This window comes from Dermacentor albipictus, chromosome 2, assembly GCF_038994185.2.
Source record: "Dermacentor albipictus isolate Rhodes 1998 colony chromosome 2, USDA_Dalb.pri_finalv2, whole genome shotgun sequence".
Classification (NCBI taxonomy): Eukaryota; Metazoa; Arthropoda; class Arachnida; order Ixodida; family Ixodidae; genus Dermacentor; species Dermacentor albipictus.
Window position 1 is genome coordinate 170,254,138 of NC_091822.1, and position 17,078 is coordinate 170,271,215.

Here is a 17,078-nt window from a genome sequence, read left to right on the forward strand (position 1 = left end):
GAACGACGTCGGACGCCGACACCGGATTTTTTGCGCCAGGAGGCATTTAAGGCTGGCGCGTTAATATATAGAGACATAGATTCGAGCACTATTACTGGCAGCGACATCATGGAACCCTGATTTCAACAAGAGCTCGCAGAAGTACTATTGCTTGGACCCAATAGCTTCTTCTTAGCTGCTGCCATAAATCCTTCGCCAGCAACATTGTCATTATGAACGTATATGGTGTCATATTTTTCTTTCGGCCAGAACGCTTACACTGCAGAGTAACAGTTATAGCGCCTAGTGCTAGAACACACCGTCACAAGATGGCACCACCAGCGTTTCTGCTACCGGCCGCGTCTTCGCTGTTCTGCAAACGGTAACCCGTCAGCAGAAAGGCTAAAACTACCGACTGTTTGTCTGAATGCTTGCCGTACTGGAAACAGCTTGAAAAAAGAAAAAGAAAGCCCTTGATTAAGCTACTCCTGAATTATTTATATTGGCGGAGCCGGTGAACTTCGTACAAAACCAACATGGCACTAAGCTAGTACAAGGACACCCATGGGTGCATGTATAGCGCCATGCATTAAGTTTCTTGCAAGGAACTGCCCACAAGTAGACAACTCATACCAGTTGCTTAAGTGGGCTAGTAAACCCTCTCCTTGTATAATCAATCCGCCGCGGTTGCTCAGTGGCTATGGTGTTAGGCTGCTGAGCACGAGGTCGCGGGATCGAATCCCGGCCACGGCGGCCGCATTTCGATGGGGGCGAAATGCGAAAGCACTCGTGTACTTAGATTTAGGTGCACGTTAAAGAACCCCAGGTGGTCGAAATTTCCGGAGTCCTCCACTACGGCGTGCCTCATAATCAGAAAGTGGTTTTGGCACGTAAAACCCCATAATTAATTAATTGTATAATCACCCACTGCTTCTCCGCGCCCCGTACGCGGAAAAGGTGAGCACGGTGCGGACGCCTAAGGCCCCTTAAGAGAACGAAGCGAAACTGCTACCTGTTGTATTCAAGGACACCGCTCCAAGGTGCATGGACCCAGTCTCAGAGTCAGTGCAATACCAGGCCATTCAGCAGCGATTTTTCTTGCTTGATTATTGTGCACAGCAAAGTTGCATGGTGGTTCAGATGTGGACAAACCGTTTCGGGTGCTTTAAAATACGCTTTGATTGCGCAAGGTTTCTCTCAGGGCGCACTTAAAGCAGGAACAGCCTCTCTTTTGTAAGGAACATCGGCCAGTGCCCCAGCCAGTGAAATACTGGTACATTGACCACTCATTGAGTCAGTGCAATTGGCGTGACATGCCCACTCATACTACGGTACTCTCATGGACGGCGCCCATATTGGCGACGCTAATGCAAAGCTAACCTGCCTCTATTTTGCAAAGTACATCGGCCAATGCAAAAGTCGGTGCAATACTAGTGCATTGACCAATGAATGAGTCAGTGCAATTGGTGTATCATGGCCACTCATACTAAGGTTATCATGAACGTCGCCCATATTGGCGACGCCAATACAAAACTATCGTAGCGGACAGTACTCATAGAGCCCCGCGGTGGAAGAAGAGTCTGGACTAGCGCCTTCAAGCATATAGGCTCGACGATGGTAGCCGCGACATCAACGCATGCAGTCATATGTGTTTAATAAATGGCCATTCTTTGTGGGCCGTCTGTTCCTGCTCGAGGTTTGTGTGGCTAAACTCTCCGGAGGAATGCGCACGACCTTTGACCCAAATCGGCTCACAGTTTCGCGCCTACTGGCCCGTAAAGAGCATTCATCTTCTCCCAGGGAGATCCCGCGTGCAAACTCCCCGCACAGTCATCTTGGAGCGGTGGCGCCATAGACTCGCGGCTTGCGCGAAACACGTCTCATGTCTTCTTGGTGCCACCGGCGGCGCCGCGAAAGAGGCCTTCTATTCTCATCCTGGAACTTAACCAGCAGTCGACAGGTCGGCAAGACAAATAGCCACGCGCGCGTCCTTCACGACAGGGACGTCTCCCAGACAGACACACGCCCGTCCCGCCGAGCACAGATACCCCCAGTAAACGTGTGGTACGCGACTAAACCAAACGCGAACTCAACAGCTCGAAAGAGAGAGAGAGAGTGTGCACGTATGTGGGCATGCAGGGAGGGATGATGAACGCGACGTTAATCGGGCGTCGCTGCCAGCGGAACGTGTCCGACGAGCTCGCGCGCTAACTCACGCGCCGCTGCTAACGACGAGCGGCACACAGTGCAGCTATGCAGAGGGGGCTGCAGCGCGACGGTCCTTCCACCCTCGCCAAGCCCGTATCGCTACTTGACACCGAGTCTAGCCAAATTTAGCAAATGAGCGGTGACACCTGGTTTCTGGTAGTTGTAACTGGGCTCAAGCACTGTGCACAGCTTCTGTTTAGGTCGTGCGTGTCCCTTTAAGCAGGAAGGCACCGCTTTCATTCACTTCAAAAAAAAAGAAAGAAACAGCACGGGACACGCCATAGCGTTTCCTATAAAACTATACTTCATGGAGCTCTGCCGCTGGTGTGTCCTACGGGAGGTTGCATAAGTATGACGGTTTACGGAGCTTGGGTATGATGAGCATTGCATGGATTTGCGCAAGGCTTCGCACTTGTGCATTCCAGTGGTTATGCGATTTTCGAACAAGATATTCCTTCGTAAATGCAACTATTCGAAATTGTTAAGCGCCCCCGTGGATACTTTTTCCTTTCACTGTGTTTAGAAAAACTATGACTGGAAATTTGGAAAGCGTAATCGTAACAAATTACGCCAAAAGAGCATATTGAGTCACAACTCCGAAGATGAGACCAACTCATGTACTTACTGATAATTGCCATGCCACCTGAACGATTTACATTGCCAGAGTTCCCTCTAGTAAATTTTGCAGGGAACTACAGGATACGCGCTATCCTACGATTAAGGCACGTATCTCCTAACGCGTGACGTAAGCAAAACGCCTAGAATCTGCCAGAAGCCAAATTTAATTCATTTCACGGTGTGACCCTTAACCGATCGGAAGTTGTACAAGAAGAAAGAGAAGAAGCTTAGGGACAGATGACTGGTCGTAGAGTGAAAGATAAGAATGTAACATAACTAGGCTGCCTAAAACCCTAAATGACAAACTTCGAGCAAAACTCGAAGGTTGTAATGCAGGCTTCCGACGCGCAACATAAAACAAAACTTGCGCTATCCACTTCATGTTTGCATTCCCACGGAATATTTTTTGTCATTATTTCACTTTTGATAATTTGCGATGCTGCGTCTAGCATACGGAGTACAGCAAGAAGAATTTAAAAGTCAGCTGGCGCGAAATATCTGGTTAATTCCAAATATTCGAAATTACCGAATAGCTCACGTTTGTACACGAATAGGAATAGTCGGCGTATAACGTTAGATTCCTATTGCGAACGTCAAATAATCGCCCACCTGTAGTACGTAATGTTTGATGTTCTAACTCCCTTCTGTAATGCCCTACGGGCCCTGAAAGCACTACAAAAATAATAAACATTAATAAATAATACGCTTGGCACTATTCAAAAGATGAATAAGCGTGAACTAGTCCACTTTCTCGCTATATTAGACGTTGTGAGTTTGCAAATTTTACATCCTTGCTTGACCTGTTTCTCGGCCATTGAACTTGTTGCAACCCGGGAGAGATCACGTCGCCTATTCACAAATGTCCTCTTTCGCAAGAGCTCTGAATGATTTGTCTCGCATGCGGGGGCGTGTGCTTGCTCATAACAGCGATCATAATGATAACTGTACGACTCCCGCACCGCTATATGGTCTATGTAGTGTATGGCACTTAAGATCCAGTTTCTTGCGTCCGTCACAGCGTCAAACCGCGGACGTAAAATTCGAGCTCACCTTTGGAGTTCCTGTCCTCGTCATCCAGCTCCAGCTTGCGCAAGGCCAGGCCCTCCTCCAAGTCCGCATAGTCTGCGACGAAAGCGGGTGCACGTTATTAGACAAAGATGAGGTGTTCCTTAACTTAGTTGCCGTGTACTAAAGGATCACAAAGAAATAGAAAACAACTTGGTTGTTCGTTGTTCACTTTGTGGGTATACAGCGGAATTTGCCAGAGCTTCACTGCTTGATGACATGTGTGAAACACATATTTCATATTTTTTTTTAATCACTCAACTGGGTTTATCTCGGCACTTCATCCGCTGTGTATTACACGAGATGTGTCAACTAATTACTCGGCACAGAGGCTCGTTTGCTCGAAACAGCCCAAAAGACCCTCGGATGAAGGTATTACTTGAGTGGAACAAGGTGTGGGGTTCGGGGGGAGGGAGGGTGCAGGAACGAGAAGAGTTATGCAGTCAGCCATATAAAAGGATACACACTAGCATATTTCGTAACGTTAGCGCACATACACTATCCTTAAATAGAGAAGACATGTTGCCGTAGCGTTGCCTATAAGCCCGCTCAGTCATTTTTTTTTTTTGACGCAGACAAATTATTCGTTCTCTTTATCCGTTTGTGCATACCCCATCTAACTGCAAAAAGGTTTCTTTTTAGCTGGCGCCTAGGCCCGACGTAAGTAGCAAGATAATTAGTCGCCACGTAGCCTAGGCAAGCGACAAGCAAAGAAATACAAACAGAAGAAAAAGTAACCAGTGTCCCTGAACGACGATTACGATCACGATTACAGGCCACTGAAGTATTGAAAGCAGGAAGCAAGAAAAAAAAGACAAGGATAACGTTATAGTGAGAGCCTTAGGGTCTGCCTCCCCGGTAGGCATAACGCAACACCGGCGGCATTTCATCGGCTAATGAGGTGAAAATGGCACGACGTGATGAAATCGAAGAGAGTCGGAAAGCTCGATCGCCCCGGCTATCGCGACCCGCCGACGACGAGAAACAATTCTGCGAGTTAAAACGCATGGAGCAGAGCGGGTCGCGACGGGGTTGCGCAACACCGTCCCCAATCGCTTCCACACTTGCGAAATGGCGGCCGACGCCCGGCGCTTAGCTAAGCCTAACTAATCGACCGGAAGAGAGGTTCGACTCCTTCGCACGAGCTGTTAGAAATCACCAAGTATAATTTCGCGACTGAAGACGATAAAGGACAACTGCAGCCGAGTTTCTGAGCGAAACTTGCTATAGGCGACGCGTCACGGCGGCGACGAGTTTTGCCTTGGGCAGCTGAGGCGATTTTTTATTCCCTCGCTGTGAAAGATGCCGGCATGCAAACTTTTATGCGAAGCATATTACTAGAGCTCAACCCAGCTCCTCAGGCGCGGCGGTGTCGCCTTCAATACCACGTGACACCGTGACGTCACGACAGAGGAGAAACGGGGCTCCAACTCGCGCCGTCGCTCGCGGCGTCGCCTTCAAGGCTGACCACGTGACACCGTGACGTCACGACAGAGGAGAAACGGGGCTCCAACTCGCGCCGTCGCTCGCGGCGTCGCGGCGGTATATAAGCAGCTGAGCTTGCCTCTGCTAGACACTCACGAGGTGAGATGCCTCCTGGAGACAGAGCTGCTCGTTGGAATGAGAAGCGAAGGTTGCGGCGTGCTACAGAGACTGTTTTTATTTTTCTATAATTTTATATAAGTTACTGCTACTGCCTCAGCAACAGTTGTCCTGCATTGAAATCAGAGGTTTAGTCAAGGGACTGACAGATGCTGGAACTCACGAGAACGTTGCTAAGGCCGGCAGTCTCTAACTACGACTGCTCCTGACAAAGAAATGTCAGGACAATAGTTTGCGTAGATGTATTGAGAAGGGGATTTCAGGCGTCAAGGCGAATACTAAACTGGGTGCGCGTATGTGTGTGTCAGCTACTATTCACCAGTAGTCTATAAAAACAAATGTGTACCTTAACAACATGAACGTTTTGATTGTGTTCAGATTCATTTGTTCGAATGGAATAACGAAGAAAAAATGCTATGTGTTCACTTGTTTCTTCACTTTGTTCCAATGCATATGCAATGCATATAAACTAGAATTTCACGACCGTTGACTTCATGGCGTAAAAGAAAGGAACAAACAAATGGGCGTAGACATAAACGTGCCAGGGTCTGGACTTGTTTAGAGTTAGTTAAAACAATCATAGGTGGTATAACGCAAGCTCCTAGACATGACCTTTGGCGGTTAACGAAAACAAAAGCTTTCAGACTTGCCCAATAAACACCGACGCATTCCCGACATGCGGACACGTCCTCATTGCCTGTGGCGCAAGGGTGAAAGCAACAAATCTTAAAGAGTCTGGAGGTGTCAGACAGAAATAAAAGTTAAAAAAAAACATAAGGAGGACAACCAGAAGACGTGTTTAGACGCAGTACGTCTACGTTATGCAACGTCCAAGGTTCGTGGCCGCAACATGCGAGCTTTGCGCCAATGCATCCGGACGCAGCGAGAACGCGCGAGGCGACGACCGCAATCTACATATGGGAACGCTGATGCACTGCTCGCGGATATATATATATATAGATATATGCATCCTGGGCGGCGAAACTCGCGGCATGTGTACATAACGCTCGGCAAGCAGATGTACTATGCACACGTAAGATGAAGGAAAACACGGGAGTTGGCGGTCGCGGCCTCGCATAACATTCCGAACGCAGTTGCCTACTGCTGCTTCTGCTGCTGGCGCTTACATTTCGTCGTCGTACTCGCACACACAGCGAGAGACGAACGCGCTCGCAAACTCGGCGAACAACTGGTCCAGCCTCGAGAGGCACCTGCGTTTCCCCTCTGGGCTGCGCATGTTTGGCTTCGTGTACCACTAGAAACGTGCAGTACCACGAAAGTTGGACTCGACGGAAAGCATCGGAAGATGAATCTAGAAACCTGTAGGCATGCGAGAGCGATTTCGGTTGGCTGGATGCCGATGCGCTCGCTGGTGACGATAGACAAGGATATAAGATAGCTAAGGTGCATGCACAACTCGAGTTCTTAAAAGGGATAGCGAAGAGAAATACGAAAAATTTACATAGATAGATAGATAGATAGATAGATAGATAGATAGATAGATAGATAGATAGATAGATAGATAGATAGATAGATAGATAGATAGATAGATAGATAGATAGATAGATAGATAGATAGATAGATAGATAGATAGATAGATTTTCTCTACAGTTTTTGTGGTAGGTCGGTGGTACGACGGTGGTCGGACTTGGGGGAGAGAAGGCGACGAAGCGCGCCAAGGTGAAGGTCTGGCGCTCTCGCGCAGTAGAATTACAAAGAGAGGACGGGGGAGAGGAGGGGGAGCGGAGGGGGAGCATCTTGCTTAAGCTCCCTCGTTACGAGAGTGGCGAGGAGGGGCGGAAAGGAGGGACCACGGGGGTGGGGGGGCGGGGGGCTGACTGTCGCCTCTTGCCTCGCTCTCTCGCTTGTCACGGCAACGCAAGGCAAAAAGCGCATCCTCTCGGGCAAAATATAGCGGTAGCGAAGAAAAACAGGAGGGAGGAGGAGGAGGAGAGGCTGTCGTTCGCTCAATCATTCGTCGCACGTGTCACTGGCTGCCCGGCGGTGGCCAGACCATGGTAGACAATCTAGTGGACGAAAACTCGCATCGGATTCTTCTTGCCCATGAAAACACGCCCGCAGGCGAGCATGGGGAATCGTGGAACGCCGACGGCGAAGACGCCGACACACCACGGAAAGCATGAAGTGGACGCGCTCGCTAGCGACTCCATGGCTGCCACGAAGGAACTCTGGAAAGGCGAGGAAAGGCGCCGAGGAAAGGATGCGTGATTTCGGGCAGCCGAGTTGCGGGGGGTGGGCTGGCAGAAGGAGAGCGGGGTACTGTCCCTCGCTCACTCGTTCGTCCGTTCGTTCGGGCTGTTCAGTGGGGGACATGGATAACCAACGACGATGGTTTCTGCATGATTTATTTATCGTTGCTGCAGCTGCAGAGGATCTCTGAGGTACAAGAGTACAGATTGTTGAATGATCGAAGCGCTTGTCTGAATGCTACTATAGTAGACGACGGGAGGATCCGTTTTCATGAGCTTCATCATCAATTGCTTGCTGGTGTATGAATAGAAATGACATATAAATAGGCGCAAGTCACGAAATATAAATGAAAGCAATCACACTCGCTCGATTGCTTGAACACAGGGTTACTAGAAGAATGAGAGCTCCTATACGCAATTTCCTTGTGCCCGTGTTCTAGTGCAATGACGCAAAAGCCGTAAATACATTGCAGTGTCGGGCCATTCCAAGATATCGCGTAGTGTTCTCCTCTCATTCATACCGAGAACGTAGAGATCATGATGCTCAAGGAAATCACGGAACCTCCTCAACTGCCTAAGCCGTATACAGCCGTTCTCAAACTTAATGCTGGCGCTCTCGGCGAGTGGATTCTTAACCAACAATCCGCCTACTGGTCTGTGGCACAAGACGTTGCCGCAATGTTGTCGCTTTGACATACATACATACATACATACATACATACATACATACATACATACATACATACATACATACATACATACATACATACATACATACATACATACATACATACATACATACATACATACATACATACATACATACATACATACATACATACATACATACATACATACATACATACATACATACATACATACATACATACATACATACATACATACATACATACATACATACATACATACATACATACATACATACATACATACATACATACATACATACATACATACATACATACATACATACATACATACATACATACATACATACATACATACATACATACATACATACATACATACATACATACATACACGCTCTTCTCAGCTCTTCCATATTTCTACCTCTACCACGTGACCGGCTTCTCGCGCATCGCACAAACATTTTTCACCCCTCCGACACTCCTAATGCTCACGCGTTAAGAATGCGTGAAGTCGGGCTTCATTTCTCACCGCCATGTTTTGTTTGTAGCCGGAAACCGCCTACTTTTACGCAACCGAGATGAGAGCGCACCCCCCATTCCCCACTCATACCCGCCGTTGCTATTATCCGCCGCACTTACGCTGCGACGCGCGCGTGGAGCAGGGTGTGTGTGACTTGCGCGCTGCGCGACAGGAGGACGTAATCCAGAGCGCGCACATATACCCGAACCGTCAAGGGCTCCGCGCAGTCAACAAAAGAGCGCCGATGACGCGGCTGGCGTATTTTAAAACCGCAGACGTCAAAGGGGACGCACTCACCCGCAGCTCGCGGCGTCGATAAATCACTCGCATTGTTTGCAAGCTGCCGCCGTTACCCGCGCAGCGGTTGCGACAGGGACGCTGGAGCGTCCAACGTTCAGCCCGCTTCCTTGTTCGTTTGCGCACGCTATTGCTCGAGTGAGCACGTGCGCGCATGCGCGCAAGCATGGCGTAGTGTGTTTGTGAGCGCACGTTCGTCTGCATTTGTGGTTGGGTGCAACCCTGATTTAATATTGGGAGGTAAGAGGGAAAAAAAACGCGAACTTGAAACGCTTGTGAGAGACGCTCTGTAATGGAAACCGGAAGGTTTAGCCTTGCGGAGCGGTTAACATGCTACACCAGCGAAGGTGAATGCGATGATAAATTAAATAAGACATGCAGGACATACGACAGTTAAAACACACACACACGTAACAAAACATGCTGAATTAAATTAAAAAGTCACCGACGCAACGACAACGAGACCGCAAGCAGACTGTCGACAGGAAAACGGCTTCGACAAAGCTAGGGGTTCACCGTAGAGAACGGAAGCCTAGATTACCAAAAGACGACAAGAAATCTGAAACATTTCCGCGCTAGAAATAAAGGAAGCGTTACGAAAGCAACTTCTGTTCACTATCAAACAAAAATCTTAAAACCAGGACAATAAAGAAAAGACGAGATACAGATTGACGAGCTGGAGGTAGCCCGCTTCCCAACCTCCAACCAAAAATAATGTAAAAATGAAAATAAAAAAGTGATAGATGATTAGGGTAGCCTTCATTCGAGTACGCGTACTTGGCCTTTGGTCCTCTTTTAGCTCAGTGCTGAAACTTCACAAATGTCATTGCTCAAAGTGTTTACCGTGTTTACTGTAGGTGACTCGCAATGAAAAGCTAAGCTTGGGCGCAGAATCCTCGTGACCGCATCAGGGCATAAAACTATATGTTACAATTTCATCACTTCCAGCTCTTCAAGCTGACGGTGCGTTTCAATCTACAGATCACTCGGGCCCTTCGAGGTCAACTATGGGACAGTTTTCTCGCGCCATGAGCAGGGCAAGGTTGAAATTTACTTCGTTGTTCTGGAGCCACGGTAACTAAGTAAAGCTGCAAATGTACGTAAAGAAATCAAACGCACTCAGAATATCGCTTGAACAAAGCATCACTGTTTGTCGACTAGTGCTCGTTCGCTCGGCATCGCCTGGGAGTCGGTCTTTGCTGCAGCGCGAGTACTTCCGCGCAGCGCGCTTGCAACAGGATCAATAACTTCAGTTTTAGCCATGAAACTTAGACACACAAGTTTAAATTCAGATGCTTTAAACTCAGTCGTAACTGCTGGGAGAGTGATGACGTATGCAGTGAACACCTGAATAAGCGACCTGATAATCAGCGCAGGCGTAAGTAAAGCGCGTGTGAATTTTAACAGACACACCAAAGTGATAAGTAATAACAGATTACGTTTTACACGAAATATGAAAAGGAGCAATTTTTTATTTTGCTTCAGCGCAAGCCTGCTAAATACGCAATACTGCAGAACAGACTGGTGGGCTATAGTTCGTGCTGCATAACTTACGTTACGCAATACTAGCCAGTTGATTGCAAGAGTGCGGTCGACAAGCGGGAAATATTGACGACGAGCTGTGCTCTCTCCCTCATATTGTACCGCTCTGCACGGACGCCCTTGGGAAAGACGAATACGCAACGCTATGGCGCTTTTCCATTTTTCTTTCTCCCTTGTTTACGTTAAACTTACGTAAACAGTATTAACAGGCCGCTGACGTTAAATTCTCGGTGGCGCCAACCTCCCTACGCCCCGACGCGGAATGTACACACGACGCCCTTTAAAGCTGCCACGTCACTGACAGTCCTTTTCGTCGGGCTGCGATTTGGCAGGCGACCAGGCAAAAGCGTGCGAACTACTCGTGGCAGCGAGTGGAGGGCAGAAACGGTTTGCCTCAGAGGCAATGTCTCGCTGTTCGCTGCAGTGATTCCGGCAACTGGAGTGCACGAAAGGTCGACCACGCCAGGAAGTGAAATAAGGTATAAGACAGTTTCTCAGGTGGTGTCACGACCGCCGATCCTCGCGGCGCTTCGCTCCAAACATGGCCGCCTCGATTACCGAGCCTACACTCTTTTGCATTTTGGATGCCGACCGTTCGTTTATGCCTCGATATGCAAATCACCAATACGCACGTGACGCGGCGGCGATAGCATTAAATGCCGGCATGTCCCCATCTGATGGCGCGCCTGAAAGGCGTTACCAGCAAGCATGCACCGCCGCTGCACTTCACTGCGCCATCCTCGACGCTTTAAACGGCTTGTTGGAGTTCAATAATAATTATTCCTAGCATGGTTGCCCATTTAATTGCGCGCAATTCATGTTGCTATCGTGGAAAAGCGTACTTGAAAAGGCTCACACGCAGTGCCACTAAATACACGTTGCTTGTCTCTCTGTCTTCTACATTGCTGTAGAAACGTAAAGTTGGGATAACTACTTCGAGAACTGGGCCATGTGTCATCAGTTAGCCGAGGCCTTGCGAACTGCTAAAAAGCGTGAAGGCGTAAAAAGGGCAAAACATGGACAAGCTTCGCGTTCACCCGCCGATGTATAGCTTAGTGGTTGTAATAATAATAATATTTGGGGTTTTACGTGCCAAAACCACTTTCTGATTATGAGGCACGCCGTAGTGGAGGACTCCGGAAATTTCGACCACCTCGGGTTCTTTAACGTGCACCTAAATCTAAGTACACGGGTGTTTTCGCATTTCGCCCCCATCGAAATGCGGCCGCCGTGGCCGGGATTCGATCCCGCGACCTCGTGCTCAGCAGCCCAACACCATAGCCACTGAGCAACCACGGCGGGTGCTTAGTGGTTGTGGCGCTGCGCTGCTTACCTTGAAGTTGCGGGGTCGATGCGCAGACCGCTACGGCCACATTTTGACTGGGGTAGAATGCCAAAAATTCTCGCGCACTTAGACTTGGTTTCCAGGTTAAGGAACACAGGTAGTCAAATATTAGTCCGTAGTCGCCCACTACGACATGACCTGATGGTCGTTTCGGCACGTGAAGCCCTCGATATACTTTTTTTTTACTTTCTTGTTTCTATATAAAGACCCGATAACGTCACTAGCGCCCAGCCGTATTGGTAAACGAAGAAAAGAAAAAAAAACTAAAAACCTCCTGCTGTTTCTGGTCGAGACACTTCAATTCGTGGTCAAAATGTTCTACGGGTCGGGCGGTTTTCCTATATGACAAAGAAGGCTCACGACCATTGGAATCCCACGTGTGTGAACTTTGACATGCTAAAATTATCTGTAATTTTTAGCGCTTGTATATTACGCGTTATACTCTCCTGTATATTATGCGTATTCTCCATTGTTTACATGCTCATCACCGTCTACATCACGGCCGCTTGCGAGTGTTTGTGACTTTGGGCCCTATAACGTAAAACTATTCCGATATGTTTCTATTCCAATCTCCTGACGTCAAATTTGCGTAACCACCAACGCAAGCACCGGCCGGTCACCCGCAGGGTTGTCTAAACAGACCAATCAAACGCTCTCCTCGTTCATAGGAAGTCACTTTTGTTTGCTTGAAAAACGAATAACATTGCCTACACTGAGCGGCTTGTCGTATCTAACCGGCTGACAAGAGGCGAGGAGAACGCTCAAGTAGAGAGGGATTCGATGGGGCCGAGCCACTGCACTGAAAGTCGATAACCGGATGAAGAGGGTGGTGCCGGCGTCTACGATTGGTCGGCCTTCCCTTACTTAGCTTGCGGTGGCTGGTCGAAAATCGCGGCGGCATGCAACGAAAGCTCAAGAATGACGCTAAAACGGACCCTCAGCAAAGAAGAGTTGGCAGAATGAGGGGGTAAACGGGCCGAAAGTGCTCGAGAACGTTACACGGCCACACAAGAAGCTTTATTATACGCAATTACACCCATGCTCTCCGGCAGGTGCGAGTAGCCAGCGTCTGAGCGATCGGCGGCAGCCACCTTTGATTCCTTTCGGAACGGGGCAGCCTGCGGCTATTCCGAAGAAAATTCAGTTTCGTTCGGCATATTAATGCATCTTTATCGCGTGCACGTCACTCTGACGCGTTGAGTTCTTGCGGTTTTGTGACGTCGCGTGACAGGCAGGTGAAGTGGGTGCAGCCCGAAAACTTTTTACCAATAGCCGAGGGCTAATGGCGAAAAGGGGTCGAATCAGAAATAACTGTTTTTCATTTTCTGCCAAATCATGCATAATCAGTGTGTACACATGATATCAGATGGGGAGGTATCGCGGTTTTCGTGAGGTCGCGTGAGAGACAGGTGAAGTGGGGGTGGTCGAAAAAGGTTTTGGCCAATCGTGGAGGGCTGATAGCAGAATTGGAATAGAAAAGTTTGGAATAGTTTTACGTTATAGCGCCCTTTGTTTACAAACTCACTGTGGTGCGACTTGCCTTTGCATTTTATATTTATATGTTCGTAGGCGTATAGGACTGTGTGCTGTGGATTTCCGGCCCTATGACGTGTTGCTTGTTTTTCCTTTCCTTACTGCATATTTTTTTTTATATTGTTGTTATTGCTATGCGAAAAGTATTGTAACCCTCACCATTACAGGGCGACTACATCTGTTTCTTTTACTTTCAATTCAATAAAACAGAAATATGTAGGTTGTTGGTGAGCCAACGGTAAGCACTCCTCTGTATACAGCATCATGGCCCGCATATAGGAAGTCTATAGCCAGCTCAACACGCATCACGGCGGTCAAGTGTACTCTGTGTTGTTATATTTGGCAGCCGCAATGCACGAAACTATAGCCCCGAAAACCCCGCGAAGCTGCGGGAGCTGCGACCCCTGCGTGATCATCCATCGCTCCGCGCCTCTCGCCTTGTCGTCGCCACCGCACGTTCGCTGTGGGACGACGGCGTTCTCTCTCCGGACCCGCAAGCTAGAAGTGCGACCAAAAATAGCCGAACGGGAGAGAAGGTGTGCCGGGCCCTTGCTTCCATTTTTCAAAGGAGAAAGGCCAGAAAGAATAAAGTAGCCAACGGCTGACATCTGCGTGAAACCCCCGTGTGGGGTGCGACCGGCGTCTTTCCGCCGTTGTTTAGTAAACACGACAGCCGAACCAAATGGTGGTAGCAAGTAGAGGTGGCTGCGGCGTGTTTGTTGTGCCTTCCGGCGGGGCACCTCACCCCGGTCTCGACGACAACAGGGAACAACTTCCGATTGCCAAGTCCGGCTCCTGTCTTGAATATAAAACGCAGAAAAGAAAATAGAAAAATATATCTTCGCAGTAGATGTTGGTGCGATGGTGCTGGCCCTTGTTTATATGCTGCGAGTCTAGGAAAATACCCGACGGAAGGCACGACTATTTCACGAACATAAAAAATAAACTGCAGTGATTAAGAAATGTGAAAGAAAAAGGCTCCATAAAGAACTCGAAGGCAGAAATGAAGGAAATAGGAAGAATGAAGCATCGTATCAATTGAGAAGCATAGCCTTTTACACTTTACGCAGTCACAGAGCGCAATACTATATCGCTAGCATGTCAACGTGAAGTCAAAATGCACGTCTATCTCCATTCATGCGGTCGGTTTTGATTTCGCGCTGCTACTCGCTCCCTTTTTTGTCGCCACAGCATGGATGAGGGTGAAAAGGAAGGAAAGAAAGGTAGGGAGGTCAGCCAGACGCACGTCCGGTTTGCTATCCTACACAGGGGAGGGGGTATAAGGGAAGCCAGGGCATGGAAGTTGGCTGAATCAAAGAGCATCCGACTGAGCGAACTAGGCGTTATAAACAAATATGCTGTACGTATATATATGGCATTTAGGGTAATGTTTCAGCAAAGGGTGTGAGCTCGATAATTTTACCAATGAGGTGGAGCCTGAGAGATCAATATGCAGTTTAAGAAGTCCTCCTCACCATCATCCTCATCATCTTCGTCGGCGGCGCACAAGTTTCCGCCTCGTGCCACGACTTATGCCCCTCCCAGCAACGTCCACGCTCCCCTGTTTTACAAGACTGCGACCTATGCAGGCAAGTTTCCCGATTCCGCGTCAATTTTCCTGATTCCTCGGCTTGCTAAGCCCGGCGACTCGGTTCCGAGGCGTGAGCATGACAGCGATGGCGGGTCATTCGCCGGGGGGAATTACGATTGTTTCGCTCGGCCAGACAACGGAACAGTCCTCCCTCGCATATGAAACCGAACGTTGCTTCTGTATGGCATAATTACAGAAAAAGCACTCCCGCTAATCATGTCTACGATGTCAAAAAAAAGGGGCCTAAGCACCCCGATCGACGTGAACACGCGAGCGTTTCTCTGGCAGCACATTTTCGTCGGAGCGACGTCGTACCACGATGAGTGTCACCCCGCGTGGCCGCGATTGTCGCTGTTGCTCACACTTTACGCAGCAATCTTACGACGCAGACAAGGCGACGTCATCATCCCTCCAAGCGCCTCGCTTCCCTAGCGCCAATATCGGGTCGTCTGCCGCCCGTAAATCGACTCACTTCCGGGGCGGCGGGCCTGAACACCGGAAATGTCGTTACGTGAGGAAGCAACTCCCTTTCTCCCGACTCCGCTGCCGGACAAACAGACGTCGTTAGCGCAAACCCACGGCTCAGACATTTAGCATAGCGTCTCCTAATGGCTAAAGACCCCTCCCTGTGGCATGCGCAGCTGTTGGCACGGACTGCTAATGGCTAACAAAGGTTGTTAGACAGCAGGCCGCCTGGCAGGGGTGAACGTGTGGAGTGTGATGCCGATGTCACTGGCTGAGACAGCAACGCGCATCGACTATAAGAATCCCAGTCAAGCGCCCCAGCCCGGAGAAAGACTTCCCCCACCACCCGAGAGAGAGAGAGAGAGAGAGCAAATGATAAATGAAAGGTACGGAGATTAACCAGGTTTGAGCTCAGTTGCCTACCCTATAATGGGGAGAGAGGGAGAGAGCAAATGATAAATGAAAGGTAGGGGGTGAAGCAGGACTGATCTCGGTTGGCTGCCCTATACTGGGGAAAGGGAAAAGGGGAAGGAAAGATTAAAAGAAGAAGAGAAAGTCCACTGGGGATATCATTCGGCCACTCAGTCCGGATCGCAGACGGTGACTCAATCCGGTAGCTTTCAAATATCTCAGCAGCGCTTTTGTGGCTTTATGTAGCTACGACATGGGAGGCCATGGTCCCAAAATCTTGTTCAAGGTGATCGGTTGAAAGCTTGTCAGGGAGCACCCGCCGGAGGTTTGATTTTCGGGCAACGAGAACAGAGCGGGAATCAGAGGAAGCGAAAAGTGGAGAGGTTAATGGTGACGAGAAAGAGTGGGCATTGCACTTCGCAGGGCCATTCTCGTGTTCACGACCGTGCGCCTGCAGCCAGTGGAATGTGACGTTAACGCGCGAAGATTTGCTAGGCTTGTCATTTTCCATGCTAAACCAAGCAATAGACAGATCTAGGATGCGTTCTTTCGTGAGCGGAATTATAGTTCCTAGATCTACATACAGATTGGCTTGGACACAATCTCGAACCAGTTCCCCTATATTCGAAGCACCTGCTCTTATTCCTTGACTATACAGACAAAACAAGAAGAAAAAAATCGTCTTAACATGCCCGCGTTTACGTTTTTCCGTTCCAACGCAGCTTGTATCACCAAGCAAATGTAAACGGCATTTCTTTCACAATATAGGGCCTGCGTTCTCTCAATGCGTGACACAGATTAAAACACCGGAATTTAAATTACCAATACCACCGACAACATTTCCCGAAGTTACACAAGGACGAAGTCTGAAACGAGGGCACAAACAACGTGAGTAAAAAACAAGTCAGGCACCAAGATTAATGCACGCTCTGAAACACCGCATTCAACCCATTTCGAATGTTGATTGCTAAAGTATTCCGAAGCTCGGGCGGCACGTATGCAGGGCCGCCATTCGCAAGGG

At 48.7% G+C, this 17,078-nt stretch overlaps 1 protein-coding gene across 3 annotated transcripts in view; it reads right to left on the reverse strand.

Annotated features, from left to right (window-relative positions):
* The window catches only part of sog (short gastrulation), a 309,402-nt gene that overhangs the window by 79,907 nt on the left and 212,417 nt on the right, over nucleotides 1-17,078 (reverse strand). For all 3 annotated transcript variants that reach the window (XM_070534431.1, XM_070534430.1, XM_070534429.1), the window contains exon 4: nucleotides 3,856-3,927. In XM_070534431.1, coding sequence (XP_070390532.1) covers nucleotides 3,856-3,927 — 72 coding nt within the window. The remainder of the gene's footprint in view (nucleotides 1-3,855; nucleotides 3,928-17,078) is intronic.